The sequence below is a fragment of the Callorhinus ursinus genome, unplaced genomic scaffold, assembly GCF_003265705.2.
Source record: "Callorhinus ursinus isolate GAN/ISIS: 27379988/994484 unplaced genomic scaffold, GSC_fseal_2.0 scaffold27, whole genome shotgun sequence".
Lineage (NCBI taxonomy): Eukaryota > Metazoa > Chordata > Mammalia > Carnivora > Otariidae > Callorhinus > Callorhinus ursinus.
This window is the reverse complement of record NW_027397089.1, coordinates 18337345-18361075: the sequence shown is the minus strand read 5'-3', so window position 1 is coordinate 18361075 and position 23731 is coordinate 18337345. Positions and strand designations below refer to the sequence as shown.

At 39.3% G+C, this 23731-nt stretch overlaps 1 protein-coding gene across 2 annotated transcripts in view; it reads right to left on the bottom strand.

Annotated features, from left to right (window-relative positions):
• Positions 1–17118: 17118 nt before the first annotated feature.
• The window catches only part of RERG (RAS like estrogen regulated growth inhibitor), a 134898-nt gene continuing 128285 nt past the window's right edge, over positions 17119–23731 (bottom strand). For both annotated transcript variants that reach the window (XM_073877936.1, XM_025879769.2), the window contains 2 exons: positions 20419–20492; positions 17119–18860 (listed from right to left, as the gene is read on the bottom strand). In XM_073877936.1, the coding sequence (XP_073734037.1) occupies positions 18453–18860; positions 20419–20492 (482 nt within the window). In that variant the 3' untranslated portion in view covers positions 17119–18452. The remainder of the gene's footprint in view (positions 18861–20418; positions 20493–23731) is intronic.

Sequence of the window (23731 nt, the reverse complement as noted above, 5' to 3'; positions counted from 1 at the left end):
AAAACATTATTTTCTAAAAGTATAATTCACTAATCCTGTAAGGTATATCACCATAGCCAAGTGAGTTTAGGCAACACTGTGCCCCACTTACTGATTCACTAGCATAATAAAAGCTCAACTAAGTCACCCAGTTAATGAAAGCTACTTCTCTCATGTGAATCCACAAATTCATCTGAAACAATCCTTTTATTTTTAAATGATAACTGGTAGCATTCTATAGACTCGAGAAAGTTACTTTGGGACATGCCATTGGATTAGATAATCACCAAGTCCCTCTTGTCTGTTGTGGGTTTACAAGCAGTTTATAGAAGCTCATCCCTTACAAATTGTACTTGCTTCTATGTATGCATGCTTCTTTTCTAAAAAATCCTTCCTCTCTTCTACATAAAATATTTTCTTTCACTTTTCTAGGTGATTTGAAATATTACCAATTAGATGTGTTTGTGTTATCAGTCACCCTCTTTAAAGAATTCCTAATTTGTCCCACCCCCCCAAAGAAGGTATATAGTCAAAGGTTCAAGGGGGTGGGGGGTGGGGGGGGAGGACCACAATGTGTGGGAAGGCAACAGGAGAGGTGAGGGATTCTGAAAGGTATTTGTCCTTTTTGAAATGTTAGGTTTAACGTATTTCTCACCAAGAAAAGTGCTGTTATGGGTTAAGCAGGCTGCTATGGACTAGCTGGGGAACCTAAGTATGATTTATAACTTGGCTTTCCAGGGAAATTGCATCCAGCATTCCAAAAAGCCAATTTACAAGCAAATGTTAGGAACATAAATTGTAAGCTGGACACCACCAGGGTATAGATTGACTCAGAAGCTCAGGGAATAAAAGCAATCAATATCCAGTATTTATTTCAATACCTTGCTTTTCACAGTAAGCCCCTTGCTTTCCCAAACAGTGAGGAGAGGGGAAGAAAGACAGAACACACACTTTTTATGACAATGTTTATAGGGTCTCATAAATCATAAAAGAATGTCAAGAAATATTGTCAAGCACTTCCCTAGGTTTTTATTCTTAAAACTACTTGTTCATAGAATAACCAAACAATTTTCTTCTCTCATAAAACATGTCAGGAAGAGACAGACACATGCACATACGCACACTCTCAAGTTCAGGAAGCCCAAACACTCATTCACAGGTTCCTGAGGAAAAAATGAAATGATGTTTGGATTCACTAGACTAGAATGGAACATTTACTTGCAATGGGTCTCTGTTGACTGGAGGTACTTCAGTATGGTATGGGAGCATGGAGAATTGAAATGAAACTTTTATTTTAAAAATAAAATATTGATAGTTTATTAGTAGAAAAGATGCAAATTAAAAACCTATTCTGAGATGTTGAACTTTTAAATAGATTTCAGGAAGGTGTTCTTTGACTTGACCTCCTTGCTGAATTCCCAAATGAAAGACAGGTTTCTTTGTATAAATTTTCAAGATATAATTTATATATAATAAATTAACTAATTTCACAGTTATAAATCAATGAGTTTTAGAAAGTGTATAAAGTCCTATAACTACTGCTACATTTATAATAGAGCATATTTCCGTCACCCCAGAAAGTTACCTTGAGTCCCTTAGTGCTCTCTTCCTGTTACCTTCAGGCTCTGGTGACCGCAGATCTGCTTTTACTATCGTTTTCCTTTTCTAAGATTTTGTATAGATGGAATCTTATCATATGCAGTATGATGTGTCTGGCTTCTTTTACTTCGCATAATGCTTTGAGAGTCATGCAGTAGTTTGCTGTGTTCAGTGTTGAGTGGCATTTCAGTGTAGATACACCACAGTTTGTGTATTCATTCACTCGCTGATAGAAAGTGGACTTGTTGCCAAGCTTGTGGGTTTTTTGGGGGGTGGGGATTATGAATAAAGCTGCTGTGAATGTTGGCAGACAGGTCTTTATGTGGACATAGATTTTCTTTTATCTTGGGACCTAGGAAAGGATTGCTGAGTCTTATGTTAAGTACATGTTGAACTTTATAATAACTGTCAGCCTGTTCTCCAGATTGGCTGTCCCATCTTGCATCTCCACTGGTGTATGTATGCGAGTTCCAGGATGTAGACATCTCCACCAATATGTGTATCATCAGTCTTTTTTTGAATTTTAGCCTTTCAAGTGGGTATGTACAAGTAATGTAGTATACTTTTAATTTGTATTTCCCTAATGTCTGATGATGTTGAACATCTTTTCATATGATTGTTTGCCATTTGTATATCTTCTTTGGTGAATTATCTATTCAAAACTTTTACCCAATATTTTAACCAGATTATTTGTCTTATTATTGAGTTCTAAGAGTTCTTCATATATTCTGGATATACATCTTTGGTGAGACATGTATTTCCCATATTTTTCTTCCTGTCTGACTTGCTGTTGCATTTTCTTAAAGTCTCTCAAAATAATAACTTTTTAATTTTGCTTTTATTTGTGCTTTTTGTGCTCTAAGAGATCCTTGCCTAAATCAAGGTCACAAAAGTTTTCTTCTGTGTTTTCTACTGGAAGGTTTATAGGGTTAGCTCTTTTATTTAGGTCAAAGATCCATTTAGAATTTAAATTTTGTATATAATACGAAGTATGGGTTATTATTTATTTATGTATTTTTGCAGACAGATATGCCATTGTTCTAGCATCATTTGTTGAAAACAATATTCTTTTTCAATTCAATTATCTTTGTACCTCTGTCAAAAATCAATCAATCTTATGGGGTAGTTCCACTTCTGCTCAATCTGCTCTGTTCCATAGATGTATATGTCTATCCTTACACTAATAACATGTTATCTTGATGGGTATAGCTTTATAATAAGCATTTAAAATCAGGTAGTATAAGTTCTTTAACATTTTCCTTCTTTTCAGAAATTATTTTGACTATTCTAGGTCCTTAGATATTGGTTCAATATCAGTTTTAGAATCAGCTTGTCTACCTTACAAAATAGCCTGCTAAAATTGTGATTGACAGGGGGTCTGGGTGGCTTAGTTGGGTAAGCGTCTGCCTTCAGCTTGGGTCATGATCCCAGGGACCTGGGATTGAACCCTGCATCGGGCTCCCTGCTCAGCAGGGAGTCCGCTTCTCCCTCTCTCTCTGCCCCTTCTCCTGCTCATGCTATCTCTCTCGCTCACTCTCTCTCAAATAAATAAATAAAATCTTAAAAAAATAAAATAAAGGGGGCGAAGCAAGATGGTGGAGGAGTAGGGGACTTGGATTTCGTCTGGTCTCAGGAATTCAGCTGAATAGGGATCAAACCATTCTGAACACCTACGAACTCAACAGGAGATTGAAGATAAGAAGAGTAACAACACTCTGAACAGAAAAGCGACCACTTTCTGGAAGGTAGGACGTGCAGAGAAGTGAATCCGAGGCGATATTTGGGAGGAGAGACGGCAGGGTAGGGGCCTCCGTCGGCTGCTTCTGGCAAGTGATAGAGCTGCGGAGCACAAAATCGGAACTTTTAGAAGTCGGATCTGCTGAGGGACGTTGCTGCAGTGGCTAAGTGGGGGGTGGAAACCTCGCGGGACAGTGTGGTCTCAGGACCCTTGGGGTCACAGAAAGACCGGGGGTGCCTGAGTGCAGCAGAGTTCCCAGGTATTGGAGCGGGGAAGCCGGCTGCAGAGACGGAGCCGAGGCGCGGGCTCTCAGCTCAGGGTTGCCATAAACTGTGATGCGCGGCCCAGTCGGGCCACTGCTCCTCCAGCAGGGACCCAACAATTGGCAGATCCAGGGAGACTCCCCTTCCTCCTCCGGGAGGAGCGGCGCGGGAGCACACCGCAGGGATCTGCTGGGTTTGGAGACTCCACACGGGGTCGGGTGCCAGAGATAGAAACACTGGGACACAGGCTGGGTGAGCACAGAGTGCGGCCGGAGACCAGGGAGACGGGAGTGACTGCTTTTCTCTGGGGGCGCACTGAGGAACGGGGCCTGAGTTCTTAGCTCCTCTGAGTGGAGATTGGGAGGCCACCATTTTCACCCTGGTCCTCCAAAGCTCTACCAGAGCTTGACGGGAACAAAAGCTCCTGAGAGCAAACCCGAGCAGCTTGCTTAGCTCGGACCGACAAGGGTAGGGCAATTCCGCCTCCGGCAAAGACATTTGGGAACCACGGCAACAGGCCCCTCCCCCAGAAGATCAGCACGAACAGCCAGCAAGCCAAGACCAAGTTTACCGATCAAGGAGAATGGGAGAACAGCAGCACTAGGGGAATACTACACATAGAATTCATGGCTTTTTTTAACATGATTCATTAGTTTTTCAAAGTTAATTTTTTAACTGTTTTTTTAATCTTTTCTTTTTCCCTTTTTCAACCAACATCTTATCAATCCCTTTTTTAAAAAAACATTTTTTATTTTTCATTTTTAGAGTCATATTTTATCCCTTCATAGTAGTTACCCTTATTTTTGGCATATATATATATAAGTTGTTCTCTCATTAAAATTTTAAGATACAGTTTCTTCTAACAGATCAAAGTATACCCTAAATCACTAGTGTATGGCTTTGTTCTAGTCTCCTGCCTGATCACATTCTCTCCCTTTTTTTTTCTTTTTTTTTTAAATCTTCTTTCTTTTTTCAAACAACTTCTTATCTTATCAATTCCTTTTATAAAATCTTTTATAATTTTCATCTTTACAGTATCTTCCATCCCTTCATTGTATCAACCCTTATTTTGTACATATATAAGTCTTTCTTCCTTTAAAATTTTAGGAGGCACTTTTTTCTAACAGACCAAAATATGCCCAAAATCTAGTGTGTGGCACTGATCTATGCACTAGCCTGATCATATTTGATCATATTCTGGGTTTTTTTGTATTGTTCTGTTTTTGTTTTTATCTTTTTCTTTCTCTTTCTTTTTTCGTTCTTTCCCTTTCTTTTCCCCTGGCTTCAGGTCTTTTCTGATTTGTATAGAGTACATTTGCTGGGGACATTGTTAACCTGTTAGCATTGTGTTCTCTCATTCATCTATTCTCCTCTGGACAACATGACAAGACGAAAAAAATCACCTCAGCAAAAAGAACAAGAGGTAGTACCATCAGCCAGGGACCTACTCAATACGGACATTAGTACAATGTCGGACCTAGAGTTCAGAATCATGACTTTAAAGATACTAGCTGGGCTTGAAAAAAGCGTAGAAAGAGAAACCCTTTCTGGAGAAATAAAAGAACTAAAATCTAACCAAGTCGAAATCAAAAAGGCTATTAATGAGGTGCAATCAAAAATGGGGGCACTAACTGCTAGGATAAATGAGGCAGAAGAGAGAATCAGCGAAATAGAAGACCAAATAATGGAAAATAAAGAGGCTGAGAAAAAGAGAGAGAACCAACTACAGGATCACGAGGGCAGAATTCTGGAGATAAGCGATACGATAAGACAAAACAACATTAGAATAATTGGGATCCCAGAAGGAGAAGAAAGAGAGAGAGGGGCAGAAGGTATATTGGAGCAAATAATAGCAGAGAATTTCCCTAATGTGAGGAAGGAAACAGGCATCAAAATCCAGGAGGCACAGAGAACCCCTCTCAAAATCAATAAAAATAGGTCAACACCCTGACATCTAATAGTAAAACTTACGAGTCTCAGAAACAAAGAGAAAATCCTGAAAGCAGCTCAGGAGAAGAGATCTCTAACCTACAATGGTAGAAATATTAGATTGGCAACAGACCTATCCACAGAGACCTGGCAGGCCAGAAAGGACTGGCATTAAATCTTCAGAGCACTGAATGAGAAAAATATGCAGCCAAGAATACTATATCCAGCTAGGCTCTCATTGAAAATTGAAAGAGAGATAAAAAGCTTCCAAGACAAACAAAAACCTAAAGGAATTTGCAAACACGAAACCAGCCCTCCAAGAAATATTGAAAGGGGTCCTCTAAGCAAAGAGAGAGCCTAAAAGCAGCAAAGATCAGAAAGGAACACAGACAACATACAGTAACAGTCACCTTATAGGCAATACAATGGCACTAAATTCATATCTTTCAATAGTTACCCTGAATGTAAATGGGCTAAATGCCCCAATCAAAAGACACAGGCTATCAGATTGGATTAAAAAACAAGACCCATCAATATGCTGTCTGCAGGAGACTCATTTTAGACCCAAAGACACCCCCAGATTGAAAGTGAGGTGGTGGAAAACAATTTACCATGATAATGGACACCAAAAGAAAGCTGGGGTGGCAATCCTTATATCAGACAAATTAGATTTTAAAACAAAAACTGTAATAAGAGACGAGGAAGGACACTATATCATGCTTAAAGGGTTTCTGCAACAAGAAGATCTAACAGTTGTAAATATCTATGCCCCTAACATGGGAGCAGCGAATTTTATAAGGCAATTAATAACAAAAGCGAAGACACATTGACAACAATACAATAATAGTGGGGGACTTTAACACCCCCTTGACTGAAATGGACAGATCATCTAAGCAAAAGATCAACAAGGAAATAAAGCCTTTAAATGACACACTGGACCAAATGGACTTCGCAGATATATTCAGAACATTCCATCCCAAAGCAACAGAATACACATTCTTCTCTAGTGCCCCTGAAACATTCTCCAGAATTGATCACATCCTAGGTCACAAATCAGGTCTCAACCGATACCAAAAGATTGGGGTTATTCCCTGCATATTTTCAGACCACAATGCTTTGAAACTAGAACTCAATCACAAGAGGAAAGTCGGAAAGAACTCAAATACATGGAGGCTAAAGAGCATCCTACTAAAGAATGAATGGGTCAACCACGAAATTAAAGAAGAATTTAAAAAATTCATGGAAACCAATGAAAATGAAAACACAATTGTTCAAAATCTTTGGGATGCAGCAAAGGCAGTCCTGAGAGGAAAGTATATAGCAATACAAGCCTTTCTCAAGAAACAAGAAAGGTCTCAAATACACAACCTAACTCCACACCTAAAGGAGCTGGAGAAAGCACAGCAAAGAAAGCCTAAACCCAGAAGGAGGAGAGAAATAATAAAGATAAGAGCAGAAATCAATGAACTAGAAACCAAAAGAACAGTAGAACAGATCAACGAAACTAGGAGCTGGTTCTTTGAAAGAATTAACAAGATTGATAAACCCCTGGCCAGACTTAGCAAAAAGAAAAGAGAAATGATCCAAATCAACAAAATCATGAATGAAAGAGGAGAGATCACAACCAACACCAAAGAAATACAAACAATTATAAGAACATATTATGAGCAACTCTATGCCAGCAAATTAGATAACCTGGAAGAAATGGGTGCATTCCTAGAGATGTATCAACTACCCAAATTGAACCAGGAAGAAATAGAAAACCTGAACCGACCAATAACCACTAAGGAAATTGAAGCAGTCATCAAAAATCTCCCAACCAACAAAAGCCCAGGGCCAGACGGCTTCCCAGGGGAATTCTATCAGACATTTAAAGAAGAATTAATACCTATTCTCCTGAAACCGTTCCAAAAAATAGAAATGGAAGGAAAACTTCCAAATTCCTTTTATGAGGCCACCAATATCTTAATCCCAAAACCAGAAAAAGACCCCATCAGAAAGGAGAATTACAGACCAATATTCTTGATGAACAGGGATGCAAAAATTCTCACCAAAATACTAGTCAACAGGATCCAACAGTACATTAAAAGGACTATTCACCATGACCAAGTGGGACATATCCCTTGGCTGCAAGGTTGGTTTAACATCCGCAAATCAATCAATGTGAGACAATACATTAACAAAAGAAAGAACAAGAATCATATGATCCTCTCAATAGATGCAGAAAAAGCATTTGACAAAGTACAGCATCCCTTCTTGATCAAAACTTCAGAGTATAGGGATAGAGGGTACATAGCTCCATATCATAAAGCCATCTATGTAAAACCTACAGCAAATATCATTCTCAATGGGGAAAAGCTGAGAGCTTTTCCCCTAAGGTCAGGAACACAGCAGGGATGTCCACTCTCACCACTGCTATTCAACATAGTATTAGAAGTCCTAGCCACAGCAATCAGACAACAAAAAGAAATCAAAGGCATCCAAATCAGCAAGGAGGAAGTCAAACTCTCACTGTTTGCAGATGATATGATTCTGTATGTGGAAAACCCAAAAGACTCCACCCCAAAACGGCTAGAACTCATACAGGAATTCAGTAAAGTAGCAGGATATAAAATCAATGCACAGAAATCAGTGGCATTCCTATACACCAACAACAAGACAGAAGAGAGACAAATCAAGGAGTCGATCCCATTTACAACTGCACCCAAAACCAGAAGATACCTAGGAATAAATTTAACCAAATAGGCAAAGGATCTGTACTCAGAAAACTATAAAATACTCAGGAAAGAAATTGAAGAAGACACAAAGAAATGGAAAAATGTTCCATGCTCATGGATTGGAAGAACAAACATTGTGAAGATGTCAATGCTTCCTAGAGCAATCTACACATTCAATGCAATCCCCATCAAAATACCATCCACTTTTTTCAAAGAAATGGAACAAATCATCCTAAAATTTGTATGGAACCAGAAGAGACCCCGAATAGCCAGAGGAATGTTGAAAAAGAAAAGCAAAGCTGGCGGCATCACAATTCCGGACTTCCAGCTCTATTACAAAGCTGTCATCATCAAGACAGTATGGTACTGGCACAAAAATAGACACATAGATCGGTGGAACAGAATCGCGAGCCCAGAAATGGACCCTCAACTCTATGGTCCACTCATCTTTGACAAAGCAGGAAAGAATGTCCAATGGAAGAAAGACAGTCTCTTCAACAAATGGTGTTGGGAAAATTGGACAGCCACATACAGAAGAATGAAACTGGACCATTTCCTTACACCACACACAAAAATAGACTCCAAATGGTTGAAAGACCTAAACGTGAGACAGGAGTCCATCAAAATCCTAAAGGAGAACACAGGCAGCAACCTCTTCGACCTCAGCCACAGCCACCTCTTCCTAGAAACATCACCAAAGGCAAGGGAAGCAAGGGCAAAAATGAACTATTGGAATTTCATCAAGATAAAAAGCTTTTGCACAGCAAAAGAAACAGTCCACAAAACCAAAAGACAACCGACAGAATGGGAGAAAATATTTGCAAATGACATATCAGATAAAGGGCTAGTATCCAAAATCTATAAAGAACTTATCAAACTCAACACCCAAAGAACAGATAATCCAATCAAGAAATGGGCAGAGTACATGAACAGACATTTTTCCAAAAAGACATCCGAATGGCCAACAGACACATGAAAAAGTGCTCAACATTGCTCAGCATCAGGGAAATCCAAATCAAAAGCTCAATGAGATACCACCTCACACCAGTCAGAATGGCTAAAATTAACAAGTCAGGTAACGACAGATGTTGGCAGGGATGCGGAGAAAGGGGAACCCTCCTACACTGTTGGTGGGGATGCAAGCTGGTGCAACCCCTCTGGAAAACAGTATGGAGGTTCCTCAAACGGTTGAAAATAGAGCTACCATACGATCCAGCAATTGCACTAGTGGGTATTTACCACAAAGATACAAATGTAGGGATCCGAAGGGGTACGTGCACCCCAATGTTTATAGCAGCAATGTCCACAATAGCCAAACTGTGGAAAGAGCCAAGATGTCCATCAACAGATGAATGGATAAAGAAGAAGTGGTATATATACACAATGGAATATTATGCAGCCATCGAAAGGAATGAGATCTTGCCATTTGCAACGACGTGAATGGAACTGGAGAGTGTTATGCTGAGCGAAATAAGTCAATCAGAGAAAGACATGTATCATATGACCTCACTGATATGAGGAATTCTTAATCTCAGGAAACAAACTGAGTGTTGCTGGAGTGGTCGGGGTGGGAGGGATGGGGTGGCTGAGTGATAGACATTGGGTAGGGTATGTGCCTTGGTGAGCGGTGTGAATTGTGCAAGACTGTTGAATCACAGATCTGTACTTCTGAAACAAATAATGCAACATATGTTAAGAAAAAAGAAAAAGAAGATAGCAGGAGGGGAAGAATGAAGGGGAGTAAGCCGGAGGGGGAGACGAACCGTGAGAGATGATGGACTCTGAAAAACACACTGAGGGTTCTAGAGGGGAGGCGGGTGGGGGGATGGGTTAGCCTGGTGATGGGTATTAAAGAGGGCACATTCTGCGTGGTGCACTGGGTGTTATGCACAAACAATGAATCATGGAACACTACATCAAGAACTAATGATGTAATGTATGGTGATTAACATAACAATAAAAAATTAAAATAAAATAAAATAAAATAAAATTGTGATTGGCATTTTGTTGAATCTGTAAATCAAATTAGAGAAAACTAACATCTTAACAATATTGAGTTTTCCAACCCATGGACATGGCATATCTCTGCATTTATTTGTAGATTCCTTAGGATTTTCTATACAAATGATCACGTCATCTGCAAATGAAAACTATTTACTTCTCCATTCCCTTACCTTATCGCACTATCTAGAACCTATAGTATAATGCTGAATAAACGCAATGAGAGCATGCATACTTGTTTTGTTCCCTCTGTTGGGGAAAAGCTTTCAGTCTTTCAACATTAAGTATGATGTTAGCTTCAAAAAGTTTGAAGCTATGTTTTTTCAGAGTGAAGAAGTTCTCCCCTAGTCCTAGTTTGCTGGGAAACACTTTGGCTTTTGTTTTTTTATGCCATGAATTGGTATTGGATTTTATAAAAATACTTTTGTGAATCCATTGAAATTATTATAAGATTGTATCTTCATTTGTTAAAATTGTGAATTACATTAATTGATTTTCGAGTGTTAAACCAACTTCACAATTGCTAATATTAATCCCTTTAGATCATGGTGCATGTGTATATATATGCGGTATTGATTTGTTAAAATTTTGGTAAGGAGTTTTCCTTCTATTTCATGAGGACTATTGGTCTGTGGTTTAGAAGTTGTTCCAACATTTTTTTTTTAAAGATTTTATTTATTTATTTGAGAGAGAGAATGAGAGATAGAGAGCACGAGAGGGAAGAGGGTCAGAGGGTCAGAGGGTCAGAGGGAGAAGCAGACTCCCTGCTGAGCAGGGAGCCCAACGTGGGACTCAATCCCGGGACTCCAGGATCATGACCTGAGCCGAAGGCAGTCGCTTAACCAACTGAGCCACCCAGGCGCCCAGTTGTTCCAATATTTACAATGTACTCATTCAACTCATCACTGCCTGCCTTCAAATAATATAATTACATTTTATCATTCTTTTTTTTTAAAGATTTATTTATTTATTTGTCAGAGAGAGAGAGAGCACAAGCAGGGGGAGTGGCAGGCAGAGGGAGAAGCAGGCTCCCTGCAGAGCAAGGAGCCCGATATAGGACTCGATTCCAGGACCCTGGGATCATGACCTGAGCCAAAGGCAGATGCTTAACTGACTGAGCCACCCAGGCATCCCACATTTTATCATTCTTATGTCTTATCCACTGTACACATGTGTTTCCATCTCCCCACCCAACCCTTGGCTGCTTTAAAAATTTTCTCTTTGTCGTTGCTTTTCAGGAATTTGATTTTGATGTTCCTTGGTGTTGTTTCCTCCGCTTTTTATTCCTGAGGCCTCATCATCCCTCTCCTTTGTTTCTGGGAATCCATTCAAATGGATGTTAGATTGTTTGATTTTTGTCTCACAGATCATTGATCTTTTCTTCATTTTTGACTTTTTAGTCTCTTTTGCTTCTCTTTGCTTCATTTTGGATTTTTCTTAGTGCTATGTCATCAAGTTTACTGGTCATTTCTTTAGGGTCTAATCTAATGTTAATCCAACTTAGTGTTTTATTATTTTAGATATTTTATTTTCCATTCTTAAAGTTACATTTGGAGGGCACCTGGGTGGCTCATTTGGTTAAGCATCCAACTCTTGGTTTAGGCTTGGGTTATGATCTCAGGGTCATGGGATCGAGCCCTGCATCGAGCACGGAGTCTACTAGAGATTCTCTCCATCTCCATCCCCCTCTGTCCTTCCCCCTGTTCATGCGTGCTCTCTCTCTCTCAAATACATACATAAATAAATCTTTTTAAAAAAGTTATACTTGGACCTTGTTTATATCTTTCATTTCTGCCCTTATTATACTCATGTCTTTCTCTACCTTCTTGAGCATATAAAGCATATTTATAATAACTATCTTAAGTTTCTTACTTGTTAATGCAATCATCTGTCATTTCTCATTCTGTTCCTATTTATGGGTCATATTTTCCTGTTTCTTAGCATTCATGGTACTTTTCAATTGGATGTTGGCATCGTAACTCATCATTTGGGTGCAGGATTTTATTTTAACACATCTGTGTATGGTGTATTAGATATGTTTCTAGCACAAAATCAAGTTACCAGGACTCAGTTTGAAAAATTTCAGACTTGCTTTTAAACTTTGTTGGGGCAGATACTTAGCAGCCTGGTCTAGGACTAGTTTAGACTCATAATTAACACAATACCTTTTTGAGGCCTTGTGTATTACCTGATGCCTTAAATATTACAAGGTCTTTCCACTCTGGCCAGTGGAAATACAAACTATTCCCAGCCCTATGTACATTCCCCAAGTTTTGGCCTATTGTTCTTTGGTGTTTTTTCTCCAGCCTCGAATACATTTTTCCCGCCATGCAAAGATCCATACTTTGCCTAAGACTAAAGGGAACCCTTCTAAAGATCTTTAGAGGTTTCATTCTGTAAAGCTCCTTTCCTTCCAGAAATTCTATCCCACAGATTCTTACAACTTGGCCTCCTCAAACTGATTTTTGTCTCCTCAACTCAGTAAAACTGCCAGGCTCTGTTTGGGTATGTACTACTTCCTGCAACTTACCATTTGGCAGTAGGTTGGCATGATTTCAGTTTACCTCATTTTTCCCCCCTTCTCTCTGGGATCACTGTAATGCTCGTTGTTCAAAGCCTAAAAACCATTGTTTCATATATTTTGTCTGATTGTTTTGACTTGTTTAATTAATATGTAAGGATAAATTTGGTATCTGTTACTCCGTCGCAGCAAGATGAATGCTATACTTTTAACACTGAAAATAAAAATCTATCCCTACTGAGGCAAAGTAAATTTCGCTTCATTCACAGTCATGAAAACAAAGTTCAGCCTCCAAATAACTACTTGTTTAGGAGTGGCATCAACAAGATGGCTAAATAAGACTTCCCTCACAGGTATCCTCCCCCCAACAGCAATAATCTGGCATTATCCATGGACAAAAAGTGCCTTTGTGGGAACTTTGAAACTCCAGTGGGAGATTTTGAAACCACAGTTCAGTCCAAGACTGAGGAAAGCCATTTTGAGAAGACAGGCTCACAACCAGGTAGCTGACTTGCCAACCGTGGTCCCAGCTACAGACACAGAAACAGGCTCCACGCCTGTGAGAACTCGGCTAGAGCCCCCCTTGGTTTTGAGGTCTGTCACCAGCACCATAGGCGAGGGGACCCAGGAGGAGACACAGCCACCTGTGTGTTGAGTAATAGATGTACAGACTCAGTGCCAGCTGTGGACCCTGACGTGTCCTGTGAACAGGCTCCAGCCCCTCTCAGCTCTGGTCCAGGAGCCCCTGCAGGGAAAGCCCACCAAATCTGGTCAGACCGCAAACTCTGAAAGGGCCCTGTAACTGGGCTCCAGCCCATCCCAGCCAGTCCATGGGACCCTGCAGGAGATGCTCCCACCTGCACCCCTGAAGGTCCTGAAAGGGCTCTATACTAGGCATCAGTTCCCTCCTACCTGCGTCACAGGGAGCTGGCAAGGAAACAGGCAGGATAAATTGCAGTTTGGGCCCCCAGAGATCATAGAAGGTCCCTAAATGCAGAAATCTTTTTAATAAATAATGTTGGAGAAACTAGATATTTCACACACAAAGGAATGAAATTGAACCTCTATTTTACACTACTTATAAAAATAACTTGAAATGGATTAAAAACTTAAATATAAGACCTGAAACCATTAACCTTCTAGAGGAAAACATAGAGAAAACTCTTTGACATTGATCTTGGCAATGAATTTTTGGATATGATACCAAAAGCACAAGCAACAAAAGCAAAAATAAACAAGTGGGAGTACATGAAATTAAAAAGCTTCTCTACAGCGAAAGAAACAACAGAAAGAAGAAGCAACCTATGGAATGGGAAAAAAAATTTTGCAAGCCAAAAATTAGATAAAGGGTTAACATCCAAAATATATAAGGAACTCATAGAACTCAATAGGAAAAATAATAATAAATAATAATCCAAATAAAAAACGGGTAAGGGGCCTGAATAGAAAAATTTCCAAAAAACATACAGATGGGCAACAGGCACATGAAAAGATGCTCAACATCACTAATTATCAGGGAAATGCAAATAAAAGCCACAATGAGATATCACCTCATACCTGTTGGAATGGTATTGTCCAAAAGACAAGAGACAACAACAAGTATTGGTGAGGATGTGGAGAAAGAAACCCTAGTGTACTGTTGGTGGGAATGTAAGTTGGTACAACCAATATGGAAAACAGCAGGGAATCCAGCAATCCCATTTCTGGGTATATATCAGAAGGAAATGAAATCATTATCTCAGGGAGGTAGCTGGACCGTCATGTTCATTGCAGCATTATTAACAATAGCCAAGACGTGGAAACAAGTGTTCATCAATGGATAAATAGATTTTTTTAAAAAGTGAGATAGATACATACATACACATATTTGAATATTATTTAGCCAGAAAAAAGGAAAAAATCCTGTCCTTTGTGATAACATACGTAGGCTTTGAGGGCATTAGGCTAAATTAAAAAGTCATATAAAGAAAGACGTATGTTATATGATCTCACTGATATGTGAAAACTAAAAAAAAAAGGTCATAGAAACAGATTATAGAATAATGGTTGTCAGGGGTGGGGGGAGATGGGGAGATGTTGGTGAAAATCTCCAAACTTCCAATTATAGGATGAATAAGTTCTGGGGATCTAATATTCAGCATGGTCACTATTGTTAACAATGTTGTATTATATATACTTGAAAGTTGTTGAGAGAGTAACTCTTGAATACTCTCACCACAAAAAAAGGTAATTATGTGAGGTGATGACTATGTTAATGAACGTCACTGTGGTAATCATGTCACAATATATACACGTATCACATCCTCGTGTTTTATACCTTAAACTTACACAATGTTATATGTCAATTACATCTCAATAAAGCTGAAAAAAAAAGGGCACTGATTTCCAAGCATAAACACCAAATTTTCCTTCAAATTCCATTTTAGAACAAACAGTTGTATAGTATCAAGGCTTAGTAATACCCAAACCTAAAAATTTATTCTTAATTTTGATCACCTAATAGGAGCTATTTTAACATATTATCACGCTCAATTTTTAAATATCATGGCTCGAGAGCATGAATAGACAAATAGACCAATGAAACGGAATGGACAGTTCAAAACCAGACATATATGTATGCTAAACATAGCACTTCAAATCTATGGAGAAAATATATTTATGTCATTTTTTTTTTCCTCAGAATCCCCCAATAAGTTCTTAGCTCAGGACAATTCAACACTACTCTCATTAAATCAGGCCCCATGAACTGGCCACTTTCTTAAAATCCTCAAAGTGGACACAGGCTGGTTTAAGAAGAAGTCTTATTTGGTACTATACGTTGAACATCAAGTGTTGTGTTTATCTAGGTACATGTAAGTATTACATATGTTATTTGAAAGGAAGATCCTGAATTATGGTTCTTTCCCTCAGTGCTGTGAGGCATATGAATACAAACACAATTATTTAGAAATAAAGTTTTTTGAATCTTGGAAGAAAAGAAAAACAACTACAAAGAGCAATTGTTGGTAGTGGTAGTGTGGTGATAACAACCCATTATTATTCAAGAACACACAGGTTTCCATCATTAAAATATTCTATTAAAAAACCCAACTTATTTATAACCTTCATTTGTGGAGAAGCCTGGGGCATGAGAGGAATAACTAATTTATATTTGTGAAATGTCACGTTCTTCTGTAATTATCCGTTGGCACGTCTGCCAGTGGTTCTTTGAATTTTTGACAGGTCTGGATTTGTATGTATATGTCTAGGGAAGTTGCTGGTGGTGTTGACTGTGAATTTCGCTTCCTTAGTGTTTGACCCAAAATGGCACCCAGGTTTTTCACTATGCTTCCTTAGGAGCTTGCTCTTTATAAGAACTGGTTGAGGTTCGTCTGCAAGTATAGGTATCAGACAGTGGAAAGAGCCTGTGATTCTGGAAGGTGGCAACATTTAAAAAATATTTTTACTTCCCTTTCCCCTTCTATACCGTATCTAGACGGACATTACTGAAAATGAATCATAGCCAGGTTATCTTCTTGGTCCTTTAATATGTAGTTACCTAAATTTGTAGTTTTATGAATTTTTGACATTTTTATTACTTCCAAGTGCCTTATTTTTCTCTTTCTTTTAATTCCTTTCCTCTGCTCTATCTTCTGGTTTTTTGTTTTTGTTTTGGTTTTGTTTTGTTTTGTTTTGTTTTTGTCCTGAAGAATGATATAAATGTGTCTCTCAACTGCTTTTAATTACTACACTCACGATCACCTTTCATGTCTCCATATTTTGGTTCCATGCTATTCCTTTTGGCTATAATATTTTCACCATCTTTCTTTTCTGGGTTACTTGTATGTATTCTTCAATGTTCAGCTAAGACATTATCGAATGTACTAAATTGTGTTAATTTATATGCCCAACTTATACATAAATATTTCCTAAAGAATGAATGAAAGCATAAATGAAGCAAATCTTCCCTAAGTTTTTTTTTTTTGTGTCTTCAACCCCACAGCTCCAGAACAAGAGCTTTATGTCAGTCTACTAATATACTGTATTGGATAATAGTATGGGCGCTACAGTCTCACTGCCTTTCTGGGTTCATATCCTGGCTCTAACCACTAAATAGCTGTGCAATCACTTTTCCTTGTAGCTAAATATCTTCATCCCTGCAATTGTGATCATAGCAATATCACTTGGGTAGGGTATTTGAGGATTCAATGAGATAATACATAAAGTGCCTAAAATAGCACCTAAGCATTTTACAAAAACAGCTATTATATGAACAGGAGCTTATTTTTTATATCAAATTCACTGCTTTGTCAACTCTACAATTTGATTGTCTACTCAAGTTCCTCCTAAAATTACAAACTTTTCACGCTATCACAAGAAAGACTGCTCGAATGTGGCAGAATGTGAAAATTATGCTTTTTATTATATCACATAAAATAATTACATCAAGTTATCCAAATGCACTGGTGAATTAAAGCTTCCAGCTCTTACAAATTTTTACACATATATCTATGCATTTATAAATACACACATATGTAAAAGATATATATTTTCTTCTAAAATAAAGTGCCCAAATCTTGATATATGGGGGCATAAGAGGGAAAAAAATCATAAAGTTTTATCAGTTACAGACTGTACTTTCACAATATAGGAATCTGTTTTATACACATTTATTCAGGGATAGTGAACTTCAATCACACATTCTTTTCTGAATTCTAAGTGAATTAATTTATCCAAAATAGAAGTCATTTAGCCAATTTAATGAATCAGAGGCTACTTTTTCTTACTGTGCCTGGCATTAGCGCCTTGGCTCCCCAATGGAAGGGTAGTTCAGCTTCATTCTTAATTTTCCTGTTTTTTGGACTGTTGTCTTTCTGCTAAGATGATAAGCAGAGAGAGAAAGAAATGAATCAGACATCTCAGATTCTAAATCCTCTGATAGCATTCAGTGAAGTCAGAATTTGGTGAAAAGACTCCTAATGATTACTTTACATGACCCTGGGCTTGGTGAGAAATGGCCCAGCAGGATGTGAATTGAAGGATCCTTCTGCCTCTCTTATAATGAAATTTTATTGAAGCCACAGAAGAAGAATCAGAGTACAAGGATCAAGAGCTCATTGAGAGAACCCACTCAAATTGAAAGGGAACTCTACTACAGTGGAAAAGTTTGTGACAACGTGTTTGAATTTAAGAACAAAATAAGGGTTAAAGAAAAACTAGACAATTTGAGATAATTACGAAAATCCTCAATTCAAAGAGGAGCTAGGGCTCTACTCCCTGCTCCAGTATCTCAGCAGCTCTTCCTGGGTTTTTACTGTATTTTCTATTACCTTCCACTTTTCAGATGACCATTTGAAGTCTTTGACAAGGAATGAAATTTCAAGATGCCCTAGAAAAATCTGGAAGCAAGGTGAGGATGCCTAAAAATAGCTTAATAGAACCCAGCCATTTCAGAATCTGGTGATTACAGGTTCAAACTGCAATAGAGTGCATCTTATTCAAGCAGGAAAGGGAGAAATTGTCAGCACTAAAATTTCATAAAACACTCTATAACTTCTCAACATACGGGAGACCTGGGAACAATCGGAAGCCCAGACATTTCCCAGAGTCAGAACAGAATGGAGTATTTTCTTTTATTTTGGGGGGGCAAACGGGGGAAAAAAGGTGAGAAAGTGTTTCCAATTACCCGACCCACTTCAGTAGGGCTTTTTCAAGAACAGAGCCATCTAACTACTGATTTTGGTGAGCATCTTGTTAATGGCTTGTTTGACGTGCGTGGTGGAGCTGCGTCGCCTCGTCTTGCCCTGGACCATCTTCCTGCGACGCACCTCTCGACACAGCTCATAGAATATCTCAGTGATGTTCCCTTCTCCAGTGCAGGCAGAACACTCATAAAAAGCACATGCCAATTCGGTAGCCAGCTTCTCCCCTTCTTCCGTACTAACCTGTCTGGAGTGGTCCAAGTCAGCTTTGTTTCCAACCAAGATGAGAGTCACATTCTTGGGCTTTTTGATCTCATCCAGGATGTTCTTAAGTGGCAGTACTTCTTCAAAACTTCCTCGGTCAGTAATGTCATAGACCAGCACAAAGCCTTCCCCCCATCGCATGTGTCCTTCCCTCTGAATGGTATCTTCCTGTTGACAAGGAAACAATGGCAGTGGGGGAATTGGAAGTTATCAGATGTTGCTCATGCCACTAGTGAGTCCTTAATTACTATTCTTTATATTCGTTGTCATTAAAATTTCTTGATAGTCTGCCTACACAAGCTTCATTTCTCAATCAGTTTGGAATAGGAGCATTACTTACTCATAGCAGGATATGTCGGGGAACTAAAAATGTTCTAACTGCATAGACCTTTACCTTTCTGCTTCTAATTTTCTTCTTGCCATATCATTAAATCCGTAATTACAAGAACTATAAAGAAATTATCTTAGTGGAGCACACTGCCTCCCCAGGCTTTCATCACAATTAAAGAATTGGCAAATAAGTAACAGACAAGTAGACCTTAGGCCACTCTTTAAAGATCAGATTTGGAGGCACAGCTTAGTGAATGGTTTTGATTTCATTTTTTGCTTTAATCTCTTTTGCCTTCAGATTCTAGACAATTGGGCACCAGGGACACAAAAACAGTGAAAAATTGTAGAGAGAGTCAAACTCATAGGAGCTTTTGGCCTTTTTTTTTTTTCTATCTTAACACCTCCAAAATATTATACAGTTGCAATAATGATAGAAACTCATTTGAAGTGATTTTCAAAGGGGGTGATCATTCCTTCCTAGGAAAGTAGCATGCGAGATTTGAAAATGCATTGCTCCCATGGGCTCAAATAACCTTTGCATGTAAGTCCCTGCCACCTCTCTCTAGAATCAGGGCTGTGTGGCAGGGAAAGCGTATATAAGAAGGAGGTGATGATGAGAAATAAGTATTTAGCTAGCTGCAAGAACATTTCTTGGATTAAATACTTAAATTCAAGTCTTTGGATCACAGGTCACTGAGAGAGCACCATGCAACCCTCAGCTTCCTAACTTTCATTCCTAATGTCATTTTATTCTTGAGAACTAAGCCTTTCCACAAACATATCTGTAATCTCAGAACTGACTGATATTAGGGCAAATTTATATTAGCTTCCTTTTTAATGGATTGTTTGTTGTATAATTATGTGGCTCAAATTTTCAAAACGATGTGTTGAGGTCTGGAAAGAATATTAGAGAGATTCCTAAAATAAAGCATTCTGAAAAACAATTCTGAGGTGATATAAGTTTAGAATATACTATATACTGAAACTCCTAAGGATTCATCTTATACATAGGCATATAAGGCTCTGAGAACTTCCCCAGTAAAAATACCTGTTTAACTCAATCAGAGCATTTCAAAATACTTAACCATGAACCTCTTAATATTTTGCCATCATCCCAAAATATATATGGGTAATTCTATTCTAGATGATATCATGTCAATACTACAGTATCACCAATCCTCCCCCCCCCCCACCGAAGTACTGGGTAATTTATATAAGGATGCATACATAAGCTGTTTCAAATGTTAGTATGTAAGTAACTAGATAATTAAAGAAAAAAGTCTTTAGGCATCATTAGTTAATTGGAGGAAAGTGTCTTAATTTTTTTCATAGTATGCATGTACTCATCTCATATTTATTTGATCCAGAAAACATTTTAGCTGAAACCCTTATTCACCTGACCAGCAGTATCTAGTATCTCCATGGTGACAACTTCATCATCAATGGTTGCTTGGTGTCGGTAAGTTGATTCTGAGAGAATGAGCAAAAAAAGAAGGAAAAAAGTAAATCAGTGCATGATTTTATCTGATCCTTAAATTACAACGTAGTCACAGAAGTATGTCTGTTTGTATCACATCCTGGGCAGGCGAGGATGGACATGCAAGAATGTGCCAGCTCTCTGAGCTCCTGGAAGTCCAGGTTTTCATGGGAGAGCCACAGACTTTCAGGGTATAGCATGGGAGAATCTCTGCGTCTCTTTGCTCATTTTATTCTCCTATGAGGCCAGCTTCCTGGTGTCTAAAATAAGGCCTCTACATCCTAGACTGAGAATGTGATTCCCACAAAATACATGCTACCTAGATACCCCTAAAATCCAGTTTTAGGAAATCACAGGTAATGATTGTTCCTGACAAGATGACATTATATAAGCAGGAGCTATTCATTTCCTTCAAAAACTCAAACTTGGAAATATATTAGACAACAGAGGAGGTGGATAGCCATCCATGTGAAAAATGACCATGTAAAGCTATAAGAAACCCTCATGGTGGTAGAAGGCTGTTGGGTCACATGCTTGGGGGGGTGTGAGGAAAGCGGAGGAGGGGTGGTCCACATGGAGGAAGATGCAACAAAGCAGAGTTCTCCTGCTCATGTTCCCTCTTCAAGGTAGAACAATGACAACTGCGCAGTACCAGCTGTAGGCTGGTAGGTTAATATCAGAGTGGTCCCCAAACTCTACTGGGGTGAGGAGAAGTCAGCAGATGCAAGAATTTTGGGTGGTCTGAGTGTGCCTTTCACCACATGAAATGGAAGCCACAGGTTAAAATAAACACCAGCTGGTCCTGCTCTGTATGAAAACTAGAACAGTTGAAATATCGAGCTCAATAAATGACTGACCAAGCCAGTGAAGGTCAGGTTGAGGAACTCTTCCAGAAGGCATCAGTATATGATAAGAAGAAGAAAAATGTAAAAGTAAAATATAAGAGAGATGGATAATAGAAAGAGACATGTTACTATCGCTTGTAAAATGAGCCTCAAAGAGAATAAAATACACAGGGGCTGAAAATATTTGAGGCTATACTAACTGAGACTTTCCCAGGATGGAAGGCCTTAAAACAGTTCAGACCAAAAGGACTAAAAGGACACACAAGGAAAAAAGTCTCACGTATAAAACAATCACAGCAAAATTTAGGGATATCAATGATAAAGAAAAATTCTGTAGGATCTATGAAAAAAAGCACATCACCTACAGAAGAACATGGCTCAGATTGACATTAGACTTCTCACCAGCAAAACTGGATTTGAGATCCCAGTGGAGTAAAACAAAGCCATCAAACCACACTGAAAGCCATCAAGAATTACAATTCTAGATGATACCAGTATATTGGGGGGGGGGGGAGACAAGAGGCAGAGTTGAGTGAGTTAATGTACTTATCTTACTCCTGAAGATGACGTCATAAGAAAGAAGAGAAGTGACGTACGTATTCAACTCAACAAATTAGAAGAGGAACATAGAATAAATCCAAAAAGATATGAGGAGAGAAGTAAAAGAGAAAATCATAGAAGAAAGAACCACCCAAGTTTAACAGAACCAAAGCATAGGGCTTGAAAGGATTTTTAAAAGCAGGTGAGAATAGAGATAAAAATCTGGCAATACTGACTTGTAAATTACAAGAGAAGGAGCAATCAAACACAATTTAGCATAAAAGAAGAAATAACTACATATTCTGATGAAATGTAAATAAAATAATATGATGAACTGTATACCAACAAATTTCAAACCCTGATAAATTCTCGGATTAAAAAATGCACAGATGGGGGCAGTGAGAACTAGAACACTTAATTCGGTCAGTAACTGGTAAGTAACTTAGATGTTAATGGTAGATCTCTTCTGATCATAAAAAGCAACTGCATCCAATTGGTCTTAAAGGAGATTTCTATAAACATGAAACAAGTTGTTCTAGAAAATAGAAAAAGGATAGTCACCCGATTCCTTTTGTGGGGCATTATGCTGACTCTAATAAGAAATATTACAAGAGTAATAAGAGAAAAAAAAAAGAAAATTGTAAGGTCACTTTATTCTTGAACATAGATTTATAAATCCTAAATAAAATATTATCTAATTGAATCCAATTAGTGTAACAAGAAAAGTACATCACGATCAGTTAGTTTATTTCAGAAATGCAAAGAGTGTTTAAATCTATCAATGTGAGGAGGTGGAGCAAGATGGCAGAGGAGTAGGAGACCTGGATTTCGCCTGGTCCCAGGAACTCAGCTGGATAGGGATCAAACCATTCTGAACACCTACGAACTCAACAGGAGAGCGAAGGAAAGAATAGCAGCAACTCTCTGAACAGAAAAGCGCCATTTCTGGAAGGTAGGACGTGTGGAGAAGTGAATCTGAGGCGATATTCGGGAGGATAGACGGTGGGGGAGGGGGCCTCCGTCAGCCACTTCTGGCAAGTGATAGAGCCGCGGAGCACAAAATCGGAACTTTTAGAAGTCGGCTCCGCTGAGGGATGTCGCCCCAGTGGCTAAGCTGGGGGTGGAACCCTCGCTGGGATGGTGTGGTCTCAGGACCCTCGGGGTCACAGAAAGACCGGGGGTGCCTGAGTGCGGCAGAGCACCCAGGTATCAGAGCGGGGAAGTCAGCTGCAGAGACAGAGCCGAGGAGTGGGCTCTCAGCTCGGGGTTGCCATATACCGTGATCCGTGGCATAGTCGGGCCACTGCTCCTCCAGCAGGGACCCAACAAGCGGCAGATCCAGTGAGACTCCCCTTCCTCCCCTGGGAGGAGCGACGCAGGAGCACACCGCAGGGATCTGCTGGGTTTGGAAACTCCATACGGGGTCGGGTGCCAGAGATAGAAATGCTCGGTCATAGGCAGGGTGAGCACGGAGTGCAGCTGGAGACCGGGGAGATGGGAGTGATTGACTGCTTTTCTCTGGGGGCGCAATGAGGAGTGGGGCCCTGAGCTCTTGGCTCCTCTGGGGCGGAGAATGGGAGGCTGCCATTTTCACTCTCGTCCTCCAAAGCTGTATAGAAAGCTTGCAGGGAACAAAAGCTTCCAGGAGCAAACCCGAGCAGATTAGTTAGCCCGGCCCCCAGCAAGGGTGGGCCAATTCCACCTCCGGCAAAGACATCTGGGAACCACGGCAACAGACCCCTTCCCCAGAAGATCAGCAAGAACAGCCAGCCAAGACCAAGTTTACCGATCAATGAGAACGGCAGAACTCCAGCACTATGGGAATACAGCACATAGAATTCATGGCT